General features: G+C 42.6%; 1 protein-coding gene across 2 annotated transcripts in view; it reads right to left on the minus strand.

Moving 5' to 3' along the window:
• Positions 1–17801, minus strand: part of LOC115470734 (multidrug resistance-associated protein 1-like) — a 108452-nt gene that overhangs the window by 65245 nt on the left and 25406 nt on the right. For both annotated transcript variants that reach the window (XM_030204222.1, XM_030204224.1), the window contains exons 7-11: positions 13118–13183; positions 6925–7062; positions 4660–4806; positions 2457–2541; positions 2300–2366 (exon numbers count right to left, since the gene is read on the minus strand). In XM_030204222.1, the coding sequence (XP_030060082.1) occupies positions 2300–2366; positions 2457–2541; positions 4660–4806; positions 6925–7062; positions 13118–13183 (503 nt within the window). The remainder of the gene's footprint in view (positions 1–2299; positions 2367–2456; positions 2542–4659; positions 4807–6924; positions 7063–13117; positions 13184–17801) is intronic.

Raw genomic sequence — 17801 nt, forward strand, 5'->3', positions numbered from 1 at the left:
GTACACTAGGCAGCATTTCTGCACCAGGCTTCATGAATGACATCACCCACATGTGAGAATTATAAGGCCTGCTTATCCTCATAAAATTGTACTTACTGATGTGGCTAAGCAAACAATTTCGTAAAAGCTCCTACTGTTGAAACCTAAAGTTTTAGCAACTGGAGCTACTTCTTTCCTTAAGATTTCCATGAAGGGGGCGTGTCAAGATGGTGGCGTAACTAGATGTGTTGAGAAATGCTCCTGTAAACTCAGTTGAAAATAATTATTCTTCTTAAATATGCCACATTCTAAACGAAAGGGGTTGACGAGACTAGTACCCCCGCCTACCTCGACTTCCTCTCCAATTCAGCCAAGCCTTGAGCATTTCTTTACCGCTGCCTCCCAGACTGTGAAGGATGCGGATCCCATTTCGGGGCTATCTGGGGAAGCGGAAACCCTTCCGGGAGATTAAATATCCCTCTCTCCACCATCAATGTTGATACCTCCGTGCCTGGCGTCGACAGCGGCTCTAGAGGGAGAACATCACCCTACCGGAAGTGTTGCGGGTGTGGCTCCCAGCGAGGGACTGGCACCACTGCGGAGAGCGCCGAGAACTGAGGCAGGAACCTCGGAGAAAGCGCCAGAGATAAGTCTGGAAATGATCTGGCTGAAGCTGAATAAAATGGACTCAACTCTTCAACAAACATCAGGTGAAGTCAATGCATTTAATGCTAAGTTTCAAGAGTTAAAATCAATGGTAGACTCGGTTAAGCAGAAAATAGCTGAAAAAGTTTCAAACTTGCAAAAGGATGTAGAGCATTTACAAGAATTCAAACAAACGGTTGTTAAAGATAACACTGACATTCGCAAGAGAATTGAACAGATTGAAAATTTTAATAGACGTTTGAACTTACGCCTATCGAACTTTCCTAAACTCCTTGGGATTAATCCGACTGAATTATTTAAGAGATACCTAAATGAGGTGTTGAAAATACCCATTGAAGCTATTCCTCCTATAAATAAAATATATTATATTTCTAATCCTAAAGGAGAGGAAGGAAAAATGGAAGGTGCAGGAAATACAAATTTGGATTTAAACAATATTTCAGCTACTGTATATTGGAACAATCTTTAGATGAAACAACAGAGAGGTCTACGTCTCATTAACATTTGAAACTTTATTTCAAAAATGTAAATACTTGTTTTGGAGGAGCTTAAGTATGGATTTACCCTGATGTAACTAAGTCGGCCCAGCAAAGAAGGAACGCCTTTTTGGCAACGAAATCAAGAACATCTGAAATAGGAGGATAATTCTTTTTAGCCTATCCTTGTAAATGCATTGTTAAACCCTATGCCTGGAATAAACTTCCTGAGCCTGTACGTCTAAGCTCCATCTCTACCTGTTTTCAAATCTATGCTGAAAACCCACCTTTTCACCACTGCTTTTGGCTCCTAGCTACTACTCAATTGCCTCCCCCCTTGTTCCTTCTCACCCAGTATTTCCCTCGCCCTAAATTGTCTTGTCTGTCTGTATTTTTAGATTGTAAGCTCTATAGAGCAGGGACTGTCTCTCTATGTCAAGTGTTCAGTGCTGCGTGCGTCTGGTAGCACTATAGAAATGTTAATAATAATAATAATAAACTGGGACAGATAAAATATACCTTTTATTCTCCTGACCAGCTAAAATCATTTCTAGATCTGAAACAACTGAAATGACATCAAGAAAATATATATGGGAGTAATACACTGCCTAGCTATTTTTTAACAATTGAGTTTGTAATCTTCTCTAATTCATATCGCCCTCCCCATGAAATAGTGGTCTAAGAAAACAGATATTATTATGTTAAAAGGATTGAAATTGATGATTAGATAAATCTTTAAATTTTCTTATGCTGTGTAAAAAAAATGTATGGCTGTATTTCAAATGACAAGTGTACTCTTGTTAAAATTAAAAATTTAATAAATATAAAATTTAAAAAAAAAAAAGATTTCCATGAAATTGCTTGATCACATAGGGGAAATAATAGGTATGTTTTTTTTAGATCCTACTCATTTATAACATTGTCTTCCAAGATGAACCTGTCTTACAAGCTACAGTGAGTTAATTTGGCCTTTCATTCAATGTATGTGCCTTCTCATTACTTATTCTCTGATATGTAATGGTGATCTCCATATTGTTGACTAAACTATTTTTCTTGGTTTCCTTTTTCTTTGTAATATAGATTTATAAAGGCAATAAAAAAACATAAAGAATGCCAACAGACAATAGTGCCAAGCCACAGGGAAAAGCCAAATAAAATGTACATCTATATTATCTTACTCTCTCAAGATAGGGGATCCAGTCCTATCCCACCGGAAAGAGGCGTTAGTAAATCCGATCACGTGACCTATAAGCATAAAGAATAAGAATTCGTAAGTTCATGGGTTGGGTCAGCACTCATAAGGGCTACAATGCACACAGAATGGCGACAGCTTACTGCCACTGTAGACTGTCTGCAGGTTCGCTGGCTCCAGCTCATCCTCGCAAAGAAAATTCTCCAAGCGGGACAGAGATACTTTCGTCTAAAAAAACACAGATGACAGGACATATCCAGTGCTTACACCATTTCAGCTACGTGGCCAAGATTTTAAAGCTTATATAAATAAAAATAACTCCCAACAACAAGATTTCACTTTTAAACTTGTACATGTGTTAATGCATATATGCAAAGCACATAGGCAGAAAATGGCAGTGGAGCTCCGGTGATGGACAGGATGCTCCTGCCCTCTGCTGGGCATTCACCATATTGCAAGTTTTTGGCACAGCTTTCTCAGCAAACAAAAATACAGCCCATTTTGAACACACATTTCTGAACAGCTCTTAACAGGACATTCTGCAAGTTATTCTGAAAAAAATTCAGTATTGCAGCCTATGCAGGTTCCCTTTCCCCAGTAGGAAGCTCACAAGGTCTGGCTGGTGTAGTGTAAGACAGCACAGATACACTTTTATTACACACAATCACCAGAACAAAATAACAGAGAAAAAAAAAGTGTTAAGAGGGGGAAATTATATTAAAAATAAAACAACTAAGAATACCTGGTGACTACTTCTCAAAAAAAGAAAGACGTACCAAACTCTACAAGGCACAGAATGAAAAAAAAAAGGGGTTGGAGATGAACAAATTGACAAGCACAAGAGTAACCTGGTTCTTAAAACAATCCTCCTGACATTCAAAGTGATTTAAGCAGGCAGGAGAGGCTCCTGCCTGCTTAAATCGTCTATGGCTACCTAACCCTCATTATTCAGCGGCACTAAACCGGGCAGTGCCGCTACCGGCTCTGACCAGCCCCAGAAAAAGTGGGCAGTACAGGGGGCAGTGTTGGGGAGAAGCTGGTGGTTAAGCAGATGCTGGCAATATTCAGTGGCAGCTGCAGGGGGCAGGAGCGAATGCCCCATCTCTCCCACCAGGGCTAATCAGGTAGGCCTGAGGGAGAGGGAGCATTGCGAAGAGGGGGAGGAGGAGTTTGAGTCTTGCAGGCTGGGGGCAGAGAAGGGGGATTGGGGCCACTTAAAACGTAAAATCTAGCTATGTGGGTTGTGGCTGATATTCAGTGGGGCCTGCATAACTGTCTTATGCGGGCCCTGGCTGAATATCAGCCGGGACCTGCATAAGCGCTGGTGAAAAGCCCCACCGGATTTAGCCCCCAATATTCAGTGCCGGTGCCCAGACATGGCCAGGCACTGAATATCCAAGGCTAATCTAGCTGGCATGGTCAATGTTTAAAAAAAACATCGACCACCACCAGCTGATCTTTAATTTGAACTTACCTACAATACACAGGGACTCGACACTGGCAGTGTTTCAGCACTACTGCCTCCATCAAGAGTCCATGAATCTAAAAGGTGTGTAATAACTGGAATTAGGCAGAACTCTATTGTTTGTTGAAACTATGTCATAAAATAAGCTTCTTTTTTCAATGCAATTAAGGACAAAATCCTGCTGTGTAGTGGGTTAGCAATATAATGTATCGCACTTACTGGCTCCAAAAAGGAAAAATTATTACACACCTTTCAGATTCATGGACTCCAATGCAGGCAGTGATGCAGAACCGTGACCCGTATAGAGTCCCTATGTATCATATGTTTGTTCTTATTATATTCAGCGCAAGTTAACCGGCCGCTGACTGGTTAGCACGCCTCTTGGTGGAAAACCAGTCATTTTCAGAAGCATTTAACTAGTTACTGCCGCTGATAATGCCCAGTTAGTGCCGAAAATAAAGCCGGGAATTTTAGGGGCATTCAAGAATGTGACCAGTTAAGTTCCAGAACTTACCCTTAGCAGCCAAATAAGCTGCAGAAAAACTAGGCCTATCTTTGCCCACTAAGCCATGGAAGAGTAAGTCTGAGTATCAACGGTCATATGCTAGCTGGCATTGAAAAACTCGGATATTAGATGCTGGTTGCCAGAAATGGCCCAATATCCAGGTTGAACACTGGCAGCGGGCAGTCAAAGTAGTGCCAGCCACCAGCTGAATATCGGGGGGGATGATGTTTAAGAACCAGGTTACCCTTGTGCTTGTCAATTTGATCATTTCCGCTCTCTTTTTTCCAAGGTGACTTCTGCCACAACAATGAATCTAGACTATCACTTTTCTTCTCCTTCTCTCTCACCATTTTATGTATAATATAGCAAGGAGTACCTGCACTACAGTGGAGATTACAGTTGGTAAATCAAACAGGGGAAGTCGCAAAATATTAAACAATGATATTGTTGTAAAAACTTTAGAGGCAGATAAGATGTTTCCATCATCCAGCAGAAAGTAGACTCCAAATGTAGCCAAGGATACCTAAGAGGGAAAAAATGGATAAGAATTTTTAGCTATAGGCAATCAGAAATTAAGGAGTTCTTAAGTTGTGGTAAAGGGTGGCCTTAGCATACCATTAAGCAAATTTTTTACATGCGCTAAGGCCATTTTTATCAAAGCCATAAAAATGGCCTTTTCCTATTTTTTTTATTAATAGCCTTGCGCTAATGTTGCCTTTAGCACGTAGTCATTTAAAAAAAGTACTGCATGAGCACTTACCACCACCCATTTTGTAGGAGATAAGGAGGGGCATAATCAAAAGGGACGCCCAAGTTTTGCTGAGCACGTCCTCGCAAAACGTCCCGGCAAAGGGGTGGGGAAACCCGTATTATCGAAACAAGATGGGTGTCCACCTTTCGTTTCAATAATACGGTCGGGGACGCCCAAATCTTGACATTTAGGTCGTCCCTAGAGATGGTCGTCCTTAGACTTGGTCGATTCTGATTTTTGGCAATAATGGAACCCAAGGACGCCCATCTCAGAAATGACAAAATGAAAGCCCTTAGGTCATGGGAGGAGCCAGCATTCGTAGTGCACCGGCCCCCCTCACATGCCAGGACACCAACTGAGCACCCTAGGGGGCACTGCAGTGGACTTCAGAAATTGCTCCCAGGTACATAGCTTCCTTACCGTGTGTGCTGAGCCCCCCCAAAACCCACTACCCACAACTGTACACCACTACCATAGCCCATACGGGTGAAGGGGGAGCACCTAGATGTGGGTACAGTGGGTTTTGGGGGGGTTTGGAGGGCTCACATTTACCACCACAAGTGTAACAGGTAGGGGGGAGATGGGCCTGGGTCCACCTGCCTGAAGTGCACTGCACCCACTAAAGCTGCTCCAGGGACCTGCATACTGCTGCGATGGACCCGAGTATGGCATTTGAGTATGGCATTTGAGGCTGGCACAAAATATTTTTAAAGTTGTTTTTTGATGGTGGGAGGGGGTTAGTGACCACTGGGGGAGTAAGGGGAGGTGATCCACAATTCTCTCCGGTAGTCATCTGGTCAGTTCGGGCACCTTTTTGTGCCTTGGTCATAAGAAAAACAGGACCAGGTAAAGTCGTCCAAATTCTCGTCATGGGCACCCTTTTTTTTTCCATTATGGGTCGAGGACGCCCATGAATTAGGCACGCCCAAGTCCCGCCTTCGCTATGCCCCCGTGAACTCTGGTCGTCCCCGCGATGGAAAGCAGTTGGGAACGCCCAAAATCGGCTTTCGATTTTGCCGATTTGGGCGACCCTGTAAGGAGGACGCCCATCTTCCGATTTGTGTCAAAAGATGGGCATCCTTCTCGTTCGAAAATAAGGGCTCACTAATTATTCCTGCACTCAACAGTTAGCACACAGTAATGCAGCTGCGTTGATTAGTGCAGGAATGCCCCTGTCTGACCCCTCAGACAAACCCCATCAAAATATTAAAAATATTTTTTAGAACAGTTAGTGCATGCACGTTTGGCATTTACAACAAGACGCCTTAGCGTGTCCTGCATTTTGCCATTTCAACCTGCATTAGGTGCATGTTAGCCTTAAAGCAGCCTTGTAAAACAGCCCTTAAGTTATTATGTGGTGTGTTTACTAAGGCGCGTCAGCGTTTTTAATGCGCCTTTAAAGGTGCATTAAACGCTAACGCACCAATATATTCCTATAGGCACGTTAGTGTTTAACATGCATCAACCCTTGACACGTGTTAAAAATGCTAACACACCTATAGCGCACCTTTGTAAACACAGGTCTATGTGTAGGAGGGAGGGGAAAGAAAAGGAAATGTCTTTTGTGCCCATTGGAAACATTTTAAATACTGGGATTATTTCTTATTTGCTCTGCAACAAGAACCATATTAAAATACAATTGCAAAACAAAAAAATAAATTAATAAAATATAATGAAGGTTCTAAATAAGAAATACATTTACATAATGAAGGGCAAAATAGAAAGTTAAACCACACTATAATAAGAAAAATAAAATTGGAAGTGAGCAGAGATTGTCAGGCATTTTGTTAAACCGAGGGAAACAAAATATGTCTGGAAACTGTATCTGCTGGCAGGGTTCACAGCAGTACAGAGATTTGAAAAGGAATCTGTGAGCATTATACGGCTTACCAGGAATGGAATACAGGTGAGTGTCAGCATGGAGAAGGCAGTCAGGTAACTGCTATATTTCAAAACGTCCATTTCCCGTTCTCGGATATCCAGCACCTTTTTCTGATAGAAAGGCTCCCATGCATACAGCTTTAAGATCTACACAGAAAAAATTTTAAATTACATTGCGCTGGCTGAGGATGAGCTTAGTAACATGAGCTAGTGGTTAGGCAATGTGAGGTTTCATCTTGTTTAAATAAGTGACAGTATACAGTGGGTACATGACACACCTGCAGAGTTTGGAAGCTAGGCACCCAACCTCAACACAAGGACAGCAGTAAGAATCATCCCCATAGGGACATACGAGTGCACTTCCACAGCAATACACAGAAACACAAAGTCTAGGTACCCCAAAGGCTGCCCCCTTCCGTCCCCATACACAAAATTTGCAATCTGCTTCAATTCTCTAACAAGATATTAAACTGTGCCTGCTGTACAACACCGCCTTGGGTGAATCTCTTCATAAAGGCAGTTAATAAATCCCAATAAATAAATAAGATAAAAAAATTAACTTTATGTACAGCTAATTAGTAAAACAAGATTCTGTTACCAACTTCATTTTAAACTTGCAAAAAACATGATTAAAAGATCTCCTCCCAGCAGATTGGAAAAACACAAAGAACTATTACCCAAATGCAATAACAGTGGTTGCAGAATTTGTACAGGAGCAACAAGTGTTCCTCCCAAAGGCTACCAGGACCTGGAAGGACTTCAACTTTATCAGAATGTAGAGTCTTGCTGGACACCATTAATGTAACTTTACTAGATAATATCTGATTAAAACCAACCTTCTGTCATAAGATGTTATTTCGTGATTTACATAAACAGCTGACAGTAAGCAAAGAAAACACTGCAAGTACATCTTCCATCTGACTGAATACCAAGGAACAGATCACAGCAAAAGGTAAATGTGCCTTGTGTCTATATGTACATGCAATATACTTAGAGGCGTAGCTGGGGGGGGGCGGGTTGTCAGGAGAGCGAATGCTCCTCCAAACAGACTTCAGACAGCGCCGGCACCTATTTTTCATGTAATGTCATGTTTAAAATATGTGCCATCAGCAGTCCACTCTCCATTCCCCCCGTGCCCTCAACCGAGCTACGTTTCTGAATACTATGTTTTCTGTGTGTATAACCTGGGTGTATGTGTACTGTACCGAAGGGCAGTATTTGCATCAATGAGAATGAGATGCAAAAGCCCACTTTTGGCTGCAATTGGGAACTTAGGAGACACTAATGAGAGAGAGGAGGTTCTTTGAGCAGAGAGACAATAGCAGGGCATGCAAAAGGCAAACATTCATCTCACTGTCACAGCCAACAGACAGCCCACAGCTAAAGAGCAGACAGCTGAAGCAGTTCCAGTCCCTAACTGTATGGCACATGGTTCTACATGTTGAACCCACAAGAAATGTCTGCTGCCTGCTGATCACTGACCTTCTGCTCAGGCCAGTCTCTAGTGCAAATCACACCCAAGTGCCATCAAAGAATAAGAGACGGCAAAGTTCCTTAGGGTGAGTGAGAGACCCTGAGCGAGGGTTGGGAGTGGGCTGAAGAAATAACGCATCCGGACAAAGGAATGAACACAAAATAAGTATTTATTTAAAGAACTCCCTGGGCCTGTTCCTTCACAGGAGCCAGGACATAGTGCGGGTAAACCTCTGCAGTTTAGGAAACAGTTATTAAGCAAGCCTCTAGCAGCAGCCCAAACACAGCCTATAGTTCTTGTGTTCCCTCGGAAGTCCAGGTCTGGCTTCAGCTAGACCTCAGCAAAGCTTGCAAGTCTTAACAAAAGTACAAGGTTGGCTTACCTCAGCCAGGTCATAGCAGCTAGATGTATTCAGTCAGGGCATAGACTGGGGCTTCTGTTCTTCCTTCCCTTGGCCTCCTTAACCTCAGCCTGGCCTTGTCTTTTATACTCCCTGGTATGAGTTCTGCCCCTCCTGGCTCACTTCCTCCTGGGGTGGGACCAGTGCTCTTAAGGAGGCCCAGGCGATCAGAGACTGTTCTTAAGATGGCCAAGGTTAACAGAGGAACTTTTCCTAAGTTCGCATCAGCATGTTCTCGGCCCGCACGATGTCTCACCTGATAATAAAGGGATGAAGGCTAAGGAACCAGTGCATTACATGTGCATTGAAATCTTTATGTTGAGCCATCCATTGAAGGGGTTGGTGGTAAGTGACCAATAAGAAGTGTCACCCCAACAGATAATGCCAGAAGGTTTCCATGGCCCAATTGATGGCTACAGCCTCCTTTTCAATTACTGCATAATTTTTCTCTCTCAGGAACAGCTTCCGGCTAATGTATGCCACCAGGTGGTCTTCCCCACTTATTTCCTGAGCTAGAACGTCCCAGAGTCCCACCTCTAAGGCATCGGACTGCACAATGAATAATCAGATGAAGTCCGGGCTCACACCAGTTACAAACAGAAAGATACCTCTCTTCAGAGTTTGAAAAGCTCCATCCAGCTCTTCAGTACAGGATATCTTCTCTGGAGCTTTCTTCTGTAACAGAGATGATAGTGGTTCTGCTTTCTCAGCAAATTCTGGAATAAACGGGCAACAGTAATCAACGAGCCCAAGGAAAGCTCGTACTTGCTTCTTCATCCAGAGTACTGGCACCTCGGTGATAGCCTCTACCTTCCAGATCTGGGGTCTCACCTGTCCTTTCCCGACCGAGTACCACAGTCCTCGGTGGTGTCCTCCCAAGAAACACTTTTTGGGATTTGCTGTTAACCCAGTGGTCCGCAGACTATCCAGTACTGCTTCTACTTGGATAAGATGGGTCCTCCAATCTTTACTATAGATGAAAATATCACCTAGGTAGGCAGCCATATATCTGCTATGGGATCTAAGTAGGCGGTCCACAAGGTTCTGGAAGGTAGCTGGAGCTCCATGTAGGACAAACGGGAGCACTATGAACTGGAACAAACCCTGGGGTGCTGAAAAGGTGGTCTTCTCTTTGACGGCTGGGGTGAAGGGTACCTGCCAATATCCCTTAGTCAGGTTCAGGGTTGAAATCAATCGGGCCCTTCCCAGTCGCTCAATGAGCTCTTCTACCCTTGGCATTGGCTAGGCCTCTAGCTTGGAGACAGCATTCACCTTCCGGAAATCGATGCAAAACCAGATACTCCCATCCAGCTTTGAAACCAGCACAACGGGAGATGCCCAATTACTGGTGGACTCGATAACTCCCAATTTTAGCATTTTACCCTCATTCGCCACCGCTTGCTGCTGGGCCTTCTGGGATTTGGTAGGGACGTTGCCGGACTACCACTCGGGGTTCGGTAATATCATCATGAGTTCCAAGGTGGGTGTAGCCTGGCCTTTCAGAGAACACATCTTCATTCTGGTGTACCAATTGCTCCAGTTCGGAGGAGCTGGCCACCAAATGGGATTTGCAAGGGTTCGGAGTCTGTTGGGACGTCCGGTTCAAAGTCGTCTCTTTGAACTACGGCTGCTGTCAGGGGGAACCACTTCAACAAGCTGACGTGGAAGACCTTCACCTTGTCCCTCTTGTCTGTTTGTGCCACCTTATAGTTGACAGGTCCTGTCCTTTCCACAACTTCATAAGGACATTGCCACTTGTGCAACAACTTGCTTTCAGAAGACTGTAGAAGGACTAAGACCCCTGGCTGGAAGGTTCATTGAACTGCCTTCTGGTTGTAGGCTCAAGCTTGACCCACTTGAGCCTTCTCCAGGCAAGGCTTGGTGGCCTCACCGGATTTCTTTAGCCTTGCTTGCATGGTGAGCATATATTCTTCCAAGGTGCTTCCTAGGCTGGGTTCCTCTCCCATGCTTCTCGAACCACATCTAGGATCCCTCTAGGTCTTCTCCCATATAGCAGTTCAAATGAGAACCCTGTTGAACTCTGGGGTACCTCCTGGATGGCGAACAGAATGCACAGAAGTAGGGAATCCCAATTCTTCCCATCTTCAGCCACAAGCTTTCTTAGCATCTGTTTCAGAGTCTTATTGAAGAACTCCACCAGACCGTCTGTCTGTGGATGATACACTGATGTCCGTAAGGTTTTCACTTTGAGCAAGGCACATACTTGCTTCATAACTCTGGACATAAAAAGGTAGTGCCTTTATCCGTCAATATTTCTGCCAGAATCCCCCATCAGAGAGAAGACTTCCCACAGCACATTAACCACTGTGATTTTGATGTTCCATAATGTAATGGCCTCTGGATAGTAAGTGGCATAATCTAAAATAACCAGAATATATTTATCGTTAGGGGTGGTGTGTTTCAGAGGTCCCATGAAGTCCATTGCTATCGCTCGAATGGGGCATCGACAAGGAGCATGGGCACGGGAGGGGCAGGTGGGACCCTCACAGGACTACTCAGCTGGCAGGTTGGGCAAGACTGGCAAAAGAGCTCTACCTGCTTACATACACTTGGCCAGAAGAACCTGGTTAAAATCCATTCCTGGGTTTTCTCCTCCCCTAGGTGACCTTGCAGGTGATCATGGGCTAGGTGCATGACCTGCCCATGGTAGGACTGTGGGACTAATAACTGCTCTACCTTTTCATCCACACAGGAAACAGCGAAGGTGACTCAAAAGAGGAGGATTGGACAATGCTCTTAAATATAGAGTTTGTTGGTCAATCAACAGACTCGACACAGCCGTGCTTCGGCCGAAGAGCCTGCCTCAGGAGTCTAAATACAGAGATAAAATTGAACAATATCACAAAAATAGAAAATAAACAACAAATAACAAATAAATGACTAGCAGATTGATAAAATTATGACACAATAAAAAATATAAGATATTAAAATATTAAGAGAGAGCAATCATGACACTGAATAACAAAAAAAATGAAAAGAATAATATAAGACATTAAAATATTAAGAGATAGCAATCATGACACTGAATAACAAAAAAATCAAAAGGATAATATAATATGTATAAAACTGTAACTAAAGGATGGTAAACAATCTAGTAAAAAAATAAGATAGTGGTAAAAATTAAATAATAAAAAATACTTATACCAAATTACACGTACTGATACAAGTATATCAAAACATGTGTAAGCATACTGATAATGTATATAAAACACTTATATAATATCCACAAAAAACTAGAATTATACAGACAGTACTCAAAAATTAAACAATAGCAAAATATACTTATAACAAATTACACGTACTAATACAGGTATGTCAAAACATGTGTAGTCATATTGGCCACCCTATTCAGCAAATAAATCTTTACCACAAAATAGGGAGGTGCTACTTTAGAGGGGTCCTGGATGCCCAAGGGGTTCCCATCCACTGAAACAACCCTTGCTCTGACTGTGCTCTTTTGAAACTTCCCGTAGCTCCCTCACTGCTCCATTCGGGTAGATTATCCAAAGGGTCGGGTAGTACGACCCATAATCTTCCTTCTTCTCCGAATCTCTGTTTAATGCAACTCCTAAATTCAGGGCACACTGCAATGTATCCAGCCAGCTTTGGTAACTTTGGGTTTTTGCTGTATAAATCAGGTCCTCCAACGGGAAGATCTCAAGAACAGACTCCTCCTCCTTCTTTGGGCCATTGATCAGCCAGGCCAAGATAGCACTGAAATTGGGAAAATCCTGGCCCCAAACCATTGGGTAAGGTAGCCAAGGTAAGACTACTATCTCCAGATGAACTTGCCCCACCGGTGTTTTACAGGACACTTGAGCTGTCGGATACTGTCTCTGGTCTCCATGTACACAGGCCAGGGTCACAGTTCGCTCATAGTTCAGTTGTGAACGGTTAAGTATTTCTCTTTGGACAAGAGTCTTGACACTGCCAGAGTCCACTAGTGCTTGGTACGGTTGTCCTCCTAGCTCCACTTATAGTACACAATTTCTGGTTCATGGCTAGACAGCTTCCACAAAACTGCAGTCATGAGTGGCCATCAGGTTCGCCTCCATAGCAGCCTCCTCTTGGCTGGCCCTGTCTTTTATACTCCCTGGTATGGGTTCTGCCCCTCCCTGCTCATGACCAGTGCTCTTAAGGTGGCCCAGGCTATAAGAGTGACTTTTCCTAAAGGTGAGGGGCAGTGTTCTATAAACTCCCTCAAAGTCAGCAAATCTGGCTAATAAAAACTCTCTCCACTGCCTGCATGATTCATTGATAATCACCAATCAATGGAGGTATCTCCATCACTGTAAATACTTCAGTACCTTTATTCCATGCAAGATCTCATTCAGTAGCTTGACCCGCTGGTCTTTATTCTTCAAATGGCTCTTCTGTTTAAAAAAAGAAAAAAATGCTGGTCATACTCAGTAACAACCATCTGTCATTAGCATCCACATTTCTGTTAGCTCTTCGTAGGCATTTAAAACTGTTCCTCTTCCATTGTGAGTAATACTGAGATTAATTTTCAGTGCCAGTGCTCAATGTGCCTTTTTAGGTGCCTGCTGTCATGTTTAAAAAAATAATAGTATATTAGCACCACTATATGAATAGTCAGCTGCGCTGAAATGTACATATTCAGAGCTGACCGCCAGCGATTATTCATCACAGTGATATTCAACCACTCAGGGGCAATTCTATAACAGGACTCCTAGATACAGGCACCATGGTGGAATCCTATTTTATAAAGGAATGTAGGTACCTGACTACTACTAGAATAACAGTCAGATATGCAACGGTATTTCACGCACAAGCACTTACCCCAGCAATACAGTTTGTGTACACCTTCATGCCTAAATGCAGAAGGTACATGCATAACATAGTATTGTATAAGTTACATGCGTAAATATGTGCCCTGCCAAGACCCCACTTTCACTTATGTGCTACTGGGGATCTAGTCTATAATTATGTGTGTAACACGTAAGCAGTTTATTCAGTATTTATGTGTGTATGTGTGCATATGTGGGTCAATACTAGTATTCTTTAACTTACGTGTTTATATAGCTCCTAAATGAAGGTGCCCTTTTTTATAGAATTGCCCCCTACAAGGATAGCCTACGGTTCATTTTCAAAAGAGAAAAACATCTCAAAAGCAGTAAGAACATAAGTGTTGCCATACTGGGACAGACCAAAGGTCCATCAAGCCCAGCTCCCTGTTTTCAACAGTGGCCAATCCAGGTCACAAGCAGTGGATTTTTCCCAAGTCCTTCTTAATAATGGCTTATGGACTTTTCATTTAGGAAGCTATCCAAACCTTTTCTAAACCCCGCTAAGCTAACTGCTTTACCACATTCTCTGGTAATGAATTCCAGAGTTTAATTAAACTTTGAATGAACACATATTTTCTCCAATTTGTTTTAAATTTACTACTTTGTAGTTTGATTGCATGCCCCCTAGTCCTAGTATTTTTGGAAAGAGTAAACAAGCAATTCACGTCTACCCGTTACACTCCACTTATTATTTTATAGACCTCTATCATATCTCCCCTCAGCCATTTTTTTCTCTAAGCTGAAGAGCCTAGCCGCTTTAGCCATTCCTCATAAGGAAATCGTCCCATCCCTTTCATAATTTTCGTTGCCCTTCTCTGTAACATAGTAGATGACGGCAGAAAAAGACCTGCATGGTCCATCCAGTCTGCCCAACAAGATAAACTCATATGTGCTACTTTTTGTGTATACCTTACCTTGATTTGTATCTGTCATTTTCAGGGCACAGACCGTATAAGTCTGCCCAGCACTATCCCTGCCTCCCAACCACCGGCTCTGGGACAGACCGTATAAGTCTGCCCAGCAATATCCTCGCCTCCCAACCACCAGCCCCGCCTCCCACCACCGGCTCTGCCACCTAATCTCAGCTAAGCTTCTGAGGATCCATTCCCTCGGAACAGGATTCCTTTATGTTTATCCCACGCATGTTTGAATTCCGTTACCGTTTTCCTCTCCACCACCTCCCGCGGGACAGCATTCCAAGCATCCACCACTCTCTCTATATATTTTTTGAGATCTGGTGACCAGAATTGCATATAACAGAAATGACACTCAGAGAAAAAACAAACAAAAAAAACAGTTCCAGCCTGATTTACCTTTCCTGTGATGTGCAGTCACAGCTCTGGGTCAGGATGGCTGGTGCTAGGTCTTGAACCTGCCACCCTGAATAGAGCAACCATGTGGTCCAACCACTACTGTATTTCAGCCAAACCACTACAATGCAGCAGAAGGACATTTTTCTCACAAAAATGTCTAAGTTGCGATTTTCGAAACTCAGAATTGAGACATTTTACTCCGAAGCTCATCTAAATCGCAAGGGGGCTTTTGGAGGCATGTTTTGGGTGTGACTTGGGCGGGCTTAAAATCTGGATTTTTTCAGTGATAATGGAACAGGAAAAAAAAAAGGCCCAGAGCAAAAAAAAAAAATAATTAAAAAAAAGTACATTTTTATCTAGACCCATTTCAGTCACAACTGACCAGTTGATCACTAGAGGGATTAAAACATGACCTCCCCTTAATCTTCCAGGGGTCACTGATCCCCTCCCACCCCCAAAGATGTAACAATGACAGTAAATACCAGGCTCTATGACAGCTCCAGGTATTATGACCATTCCTAAGAAAACAGAAAGCAAGTGGCGTAGTCTAGTGGTCTGCAGCCTAGCAGTCAGTGCAGCGGACAGTGAACAACGGGACCTAGATTCAATTCCCACTTTAACTCTTTAATTTCAGTACAAATATATGAACCTTTCTGGAACATAGAAAAACCTCCTATACCTAAATATGTGAACTGCAAACCTGAGGGCTATTGTAGTAGTGGACCTTTAGATACAGTAGGTTTTCTTTGTTCCTGGAGGGCTCACCACACAATATGAAGGGGTTTAGGTGGGATTTGTACATGGTTTCCTTTATGTGAAGTCCATTGAACTGATCATAAGGCTGGCCCTCTGCACTGTTAGGATGTCTGTGTGGCCAGTTTACTAGGAATGCTGCCAGACAGATGTCCTTATGGTTTGTTTTTCTCTCTTTTCCCTGGGATTTTGTTTTTCCCTGAAAATGGATTGATGTGTTGTGCATGAAAACGTCTAGTTCAATGCCAGAATCGAACAAGAAATTTAGACATTAACCTGGTTTGATTATGGCTGTGAGCTAGACATTTAAGACGTTTTCAGCAAAGTCTCAATTTGGACTCGATCATATCAAAAATGTTCCTCTATGGCCCCCTTTTACTAAGGCGCACTCACGTTTTTAGTGCGTGCTAAAATTGTAGGCGCGCTAAACGTTAGAGATGCCCATAGGAATGCATTGGTGTTTCTAACGTTCAGCAGGCCTACAATTTTAGCGCGTGCTGAAAATGTGAGCGCGCCTTAGTAAAAGGGGGCCTATGTATTTTACGCCTCATTCTATAATCTTACACACACACACTTTTCTGTGCTTAGCTCGCAAAATTGCATGTACAGTTTATAGAATTGTGCCAGATATGCGAATAACTTAATTGCCTAATTAGGGGCAAACTGGCACTAAATTAATGAGCAATTATTAGAGTTAATTGGCACAAATTGGCTGTAATTTGCAGTTATGCATGTAACTGCATTAGATGCTATTCTATAACGTTAGCAAAACAGAAATGGCTGTGTGCAGGGGCGTGCCAAGCAGTTACAAGCTAAGGTTTCAGAATACTTAGCACACACCCTTTAGGTGCCTAACTTTAGGCAACCTGTACAGAATTATTTATTTATATCATTTATACCCCACAATTTCCCACCACTGGCAGGCTCAATGTGGCTTACAACATTTAGTTAAGTAGAGAGGTGTGGTAGCCGTGTTAGTCCACTCTTAAAGGTTATCAACAGAAATCAAACAAAATAAAACATGGAAAAGAAAATAAGATGATACCTTTTTTATTGGACATAACTTAAAACACAAGCTAATCAGAAGTAAACTCCCAACACAGACTGAAAAAGAAAAGGGCACGTTTCCCTGTAACATATCCAGCTGCAAGCTATGCCAAAACATTTCACAGGACCCCAGTCATTCACAAAGGAAAAACATTCAACATAAAGGAATCTTTCACATGCTCATCTTCCAATGTGGTATATATCATTCAGTGTAAAAAATGTAACAAAGGATGCTATATTGGAGAAACAGGCCAGATGCTTAAGACAAGATTCAATTTACATAGACACAACATGAAGAAAGCAGGTGCCAGTCAGATTCCCACCCCTGTGGGCCAACACTTCACTGCACCAGTGATTTCACAGTAAGAATCCTGAAGGGTAACTTTAAAACAATACAGGAACGTAAGACCTTTGAAGTCAGAATGATTGAATATTTTGACACCCAACAGACAGGACTTAACAAGGATCTGGGTTTTCTAGCCCATTATAAACCATAAAGTTGTATTTCTCTGTTTATCACTCTCCTCTCACTTACCCACACCCATCCTGTTAGACTATCAATGAAATGAAATGCTTTGATGTACCCATGCATACCTTCTACCCACCCCCACCTTGTTAGACTGTCATTGAAATGCTTTGATGCTTCACTTATATATACTATCAACTAACACATATGCTTATTTCCAATCTGACGAAGAAGGGCAACCTTCGAAAGCTAATCAAGAAATGTATTGTTATGTCCAATAAAAAAGGTATCCATGTTTTATTTTGTTTGATTTCTATTGATAACATTTAGTTAACAAACAGGAAAGTACAATAAATGGAAAGTGATACGAGGGGCGGAAAGGTACAGGGTTAAGAGAAAGTAGTTAAGTCCACAAGATCTTTAGAGGAGTTGGAGTCCAGGAATCACAGAGGCAGGACGGGATCGTTAGGGTAATGCTGCCCAAATAAGTAGGTCTTGAGACACTTCCTGAAAGTCAGATGATCTTGAACCGTTTTTACAGATTTAGGTAATGTATTCCACAAATGAGTGCTGATAGAGGAAAAGGTGGAAGCATATGTGGTTT

This window comes from Microcaecilia unicolor, chromosome 5 (assembly GCF_901765095.1).
Source record: "Microcaecilia unicolor chromosome 5, aMicUni1.1, whole genome shotgun sequence".
NCBI lineage: Eukaryota > Metazoa > Chordata > Amphibia > Gymnophiona > Siphonopidae > Microcaecilia > Microcaecilia unicolor.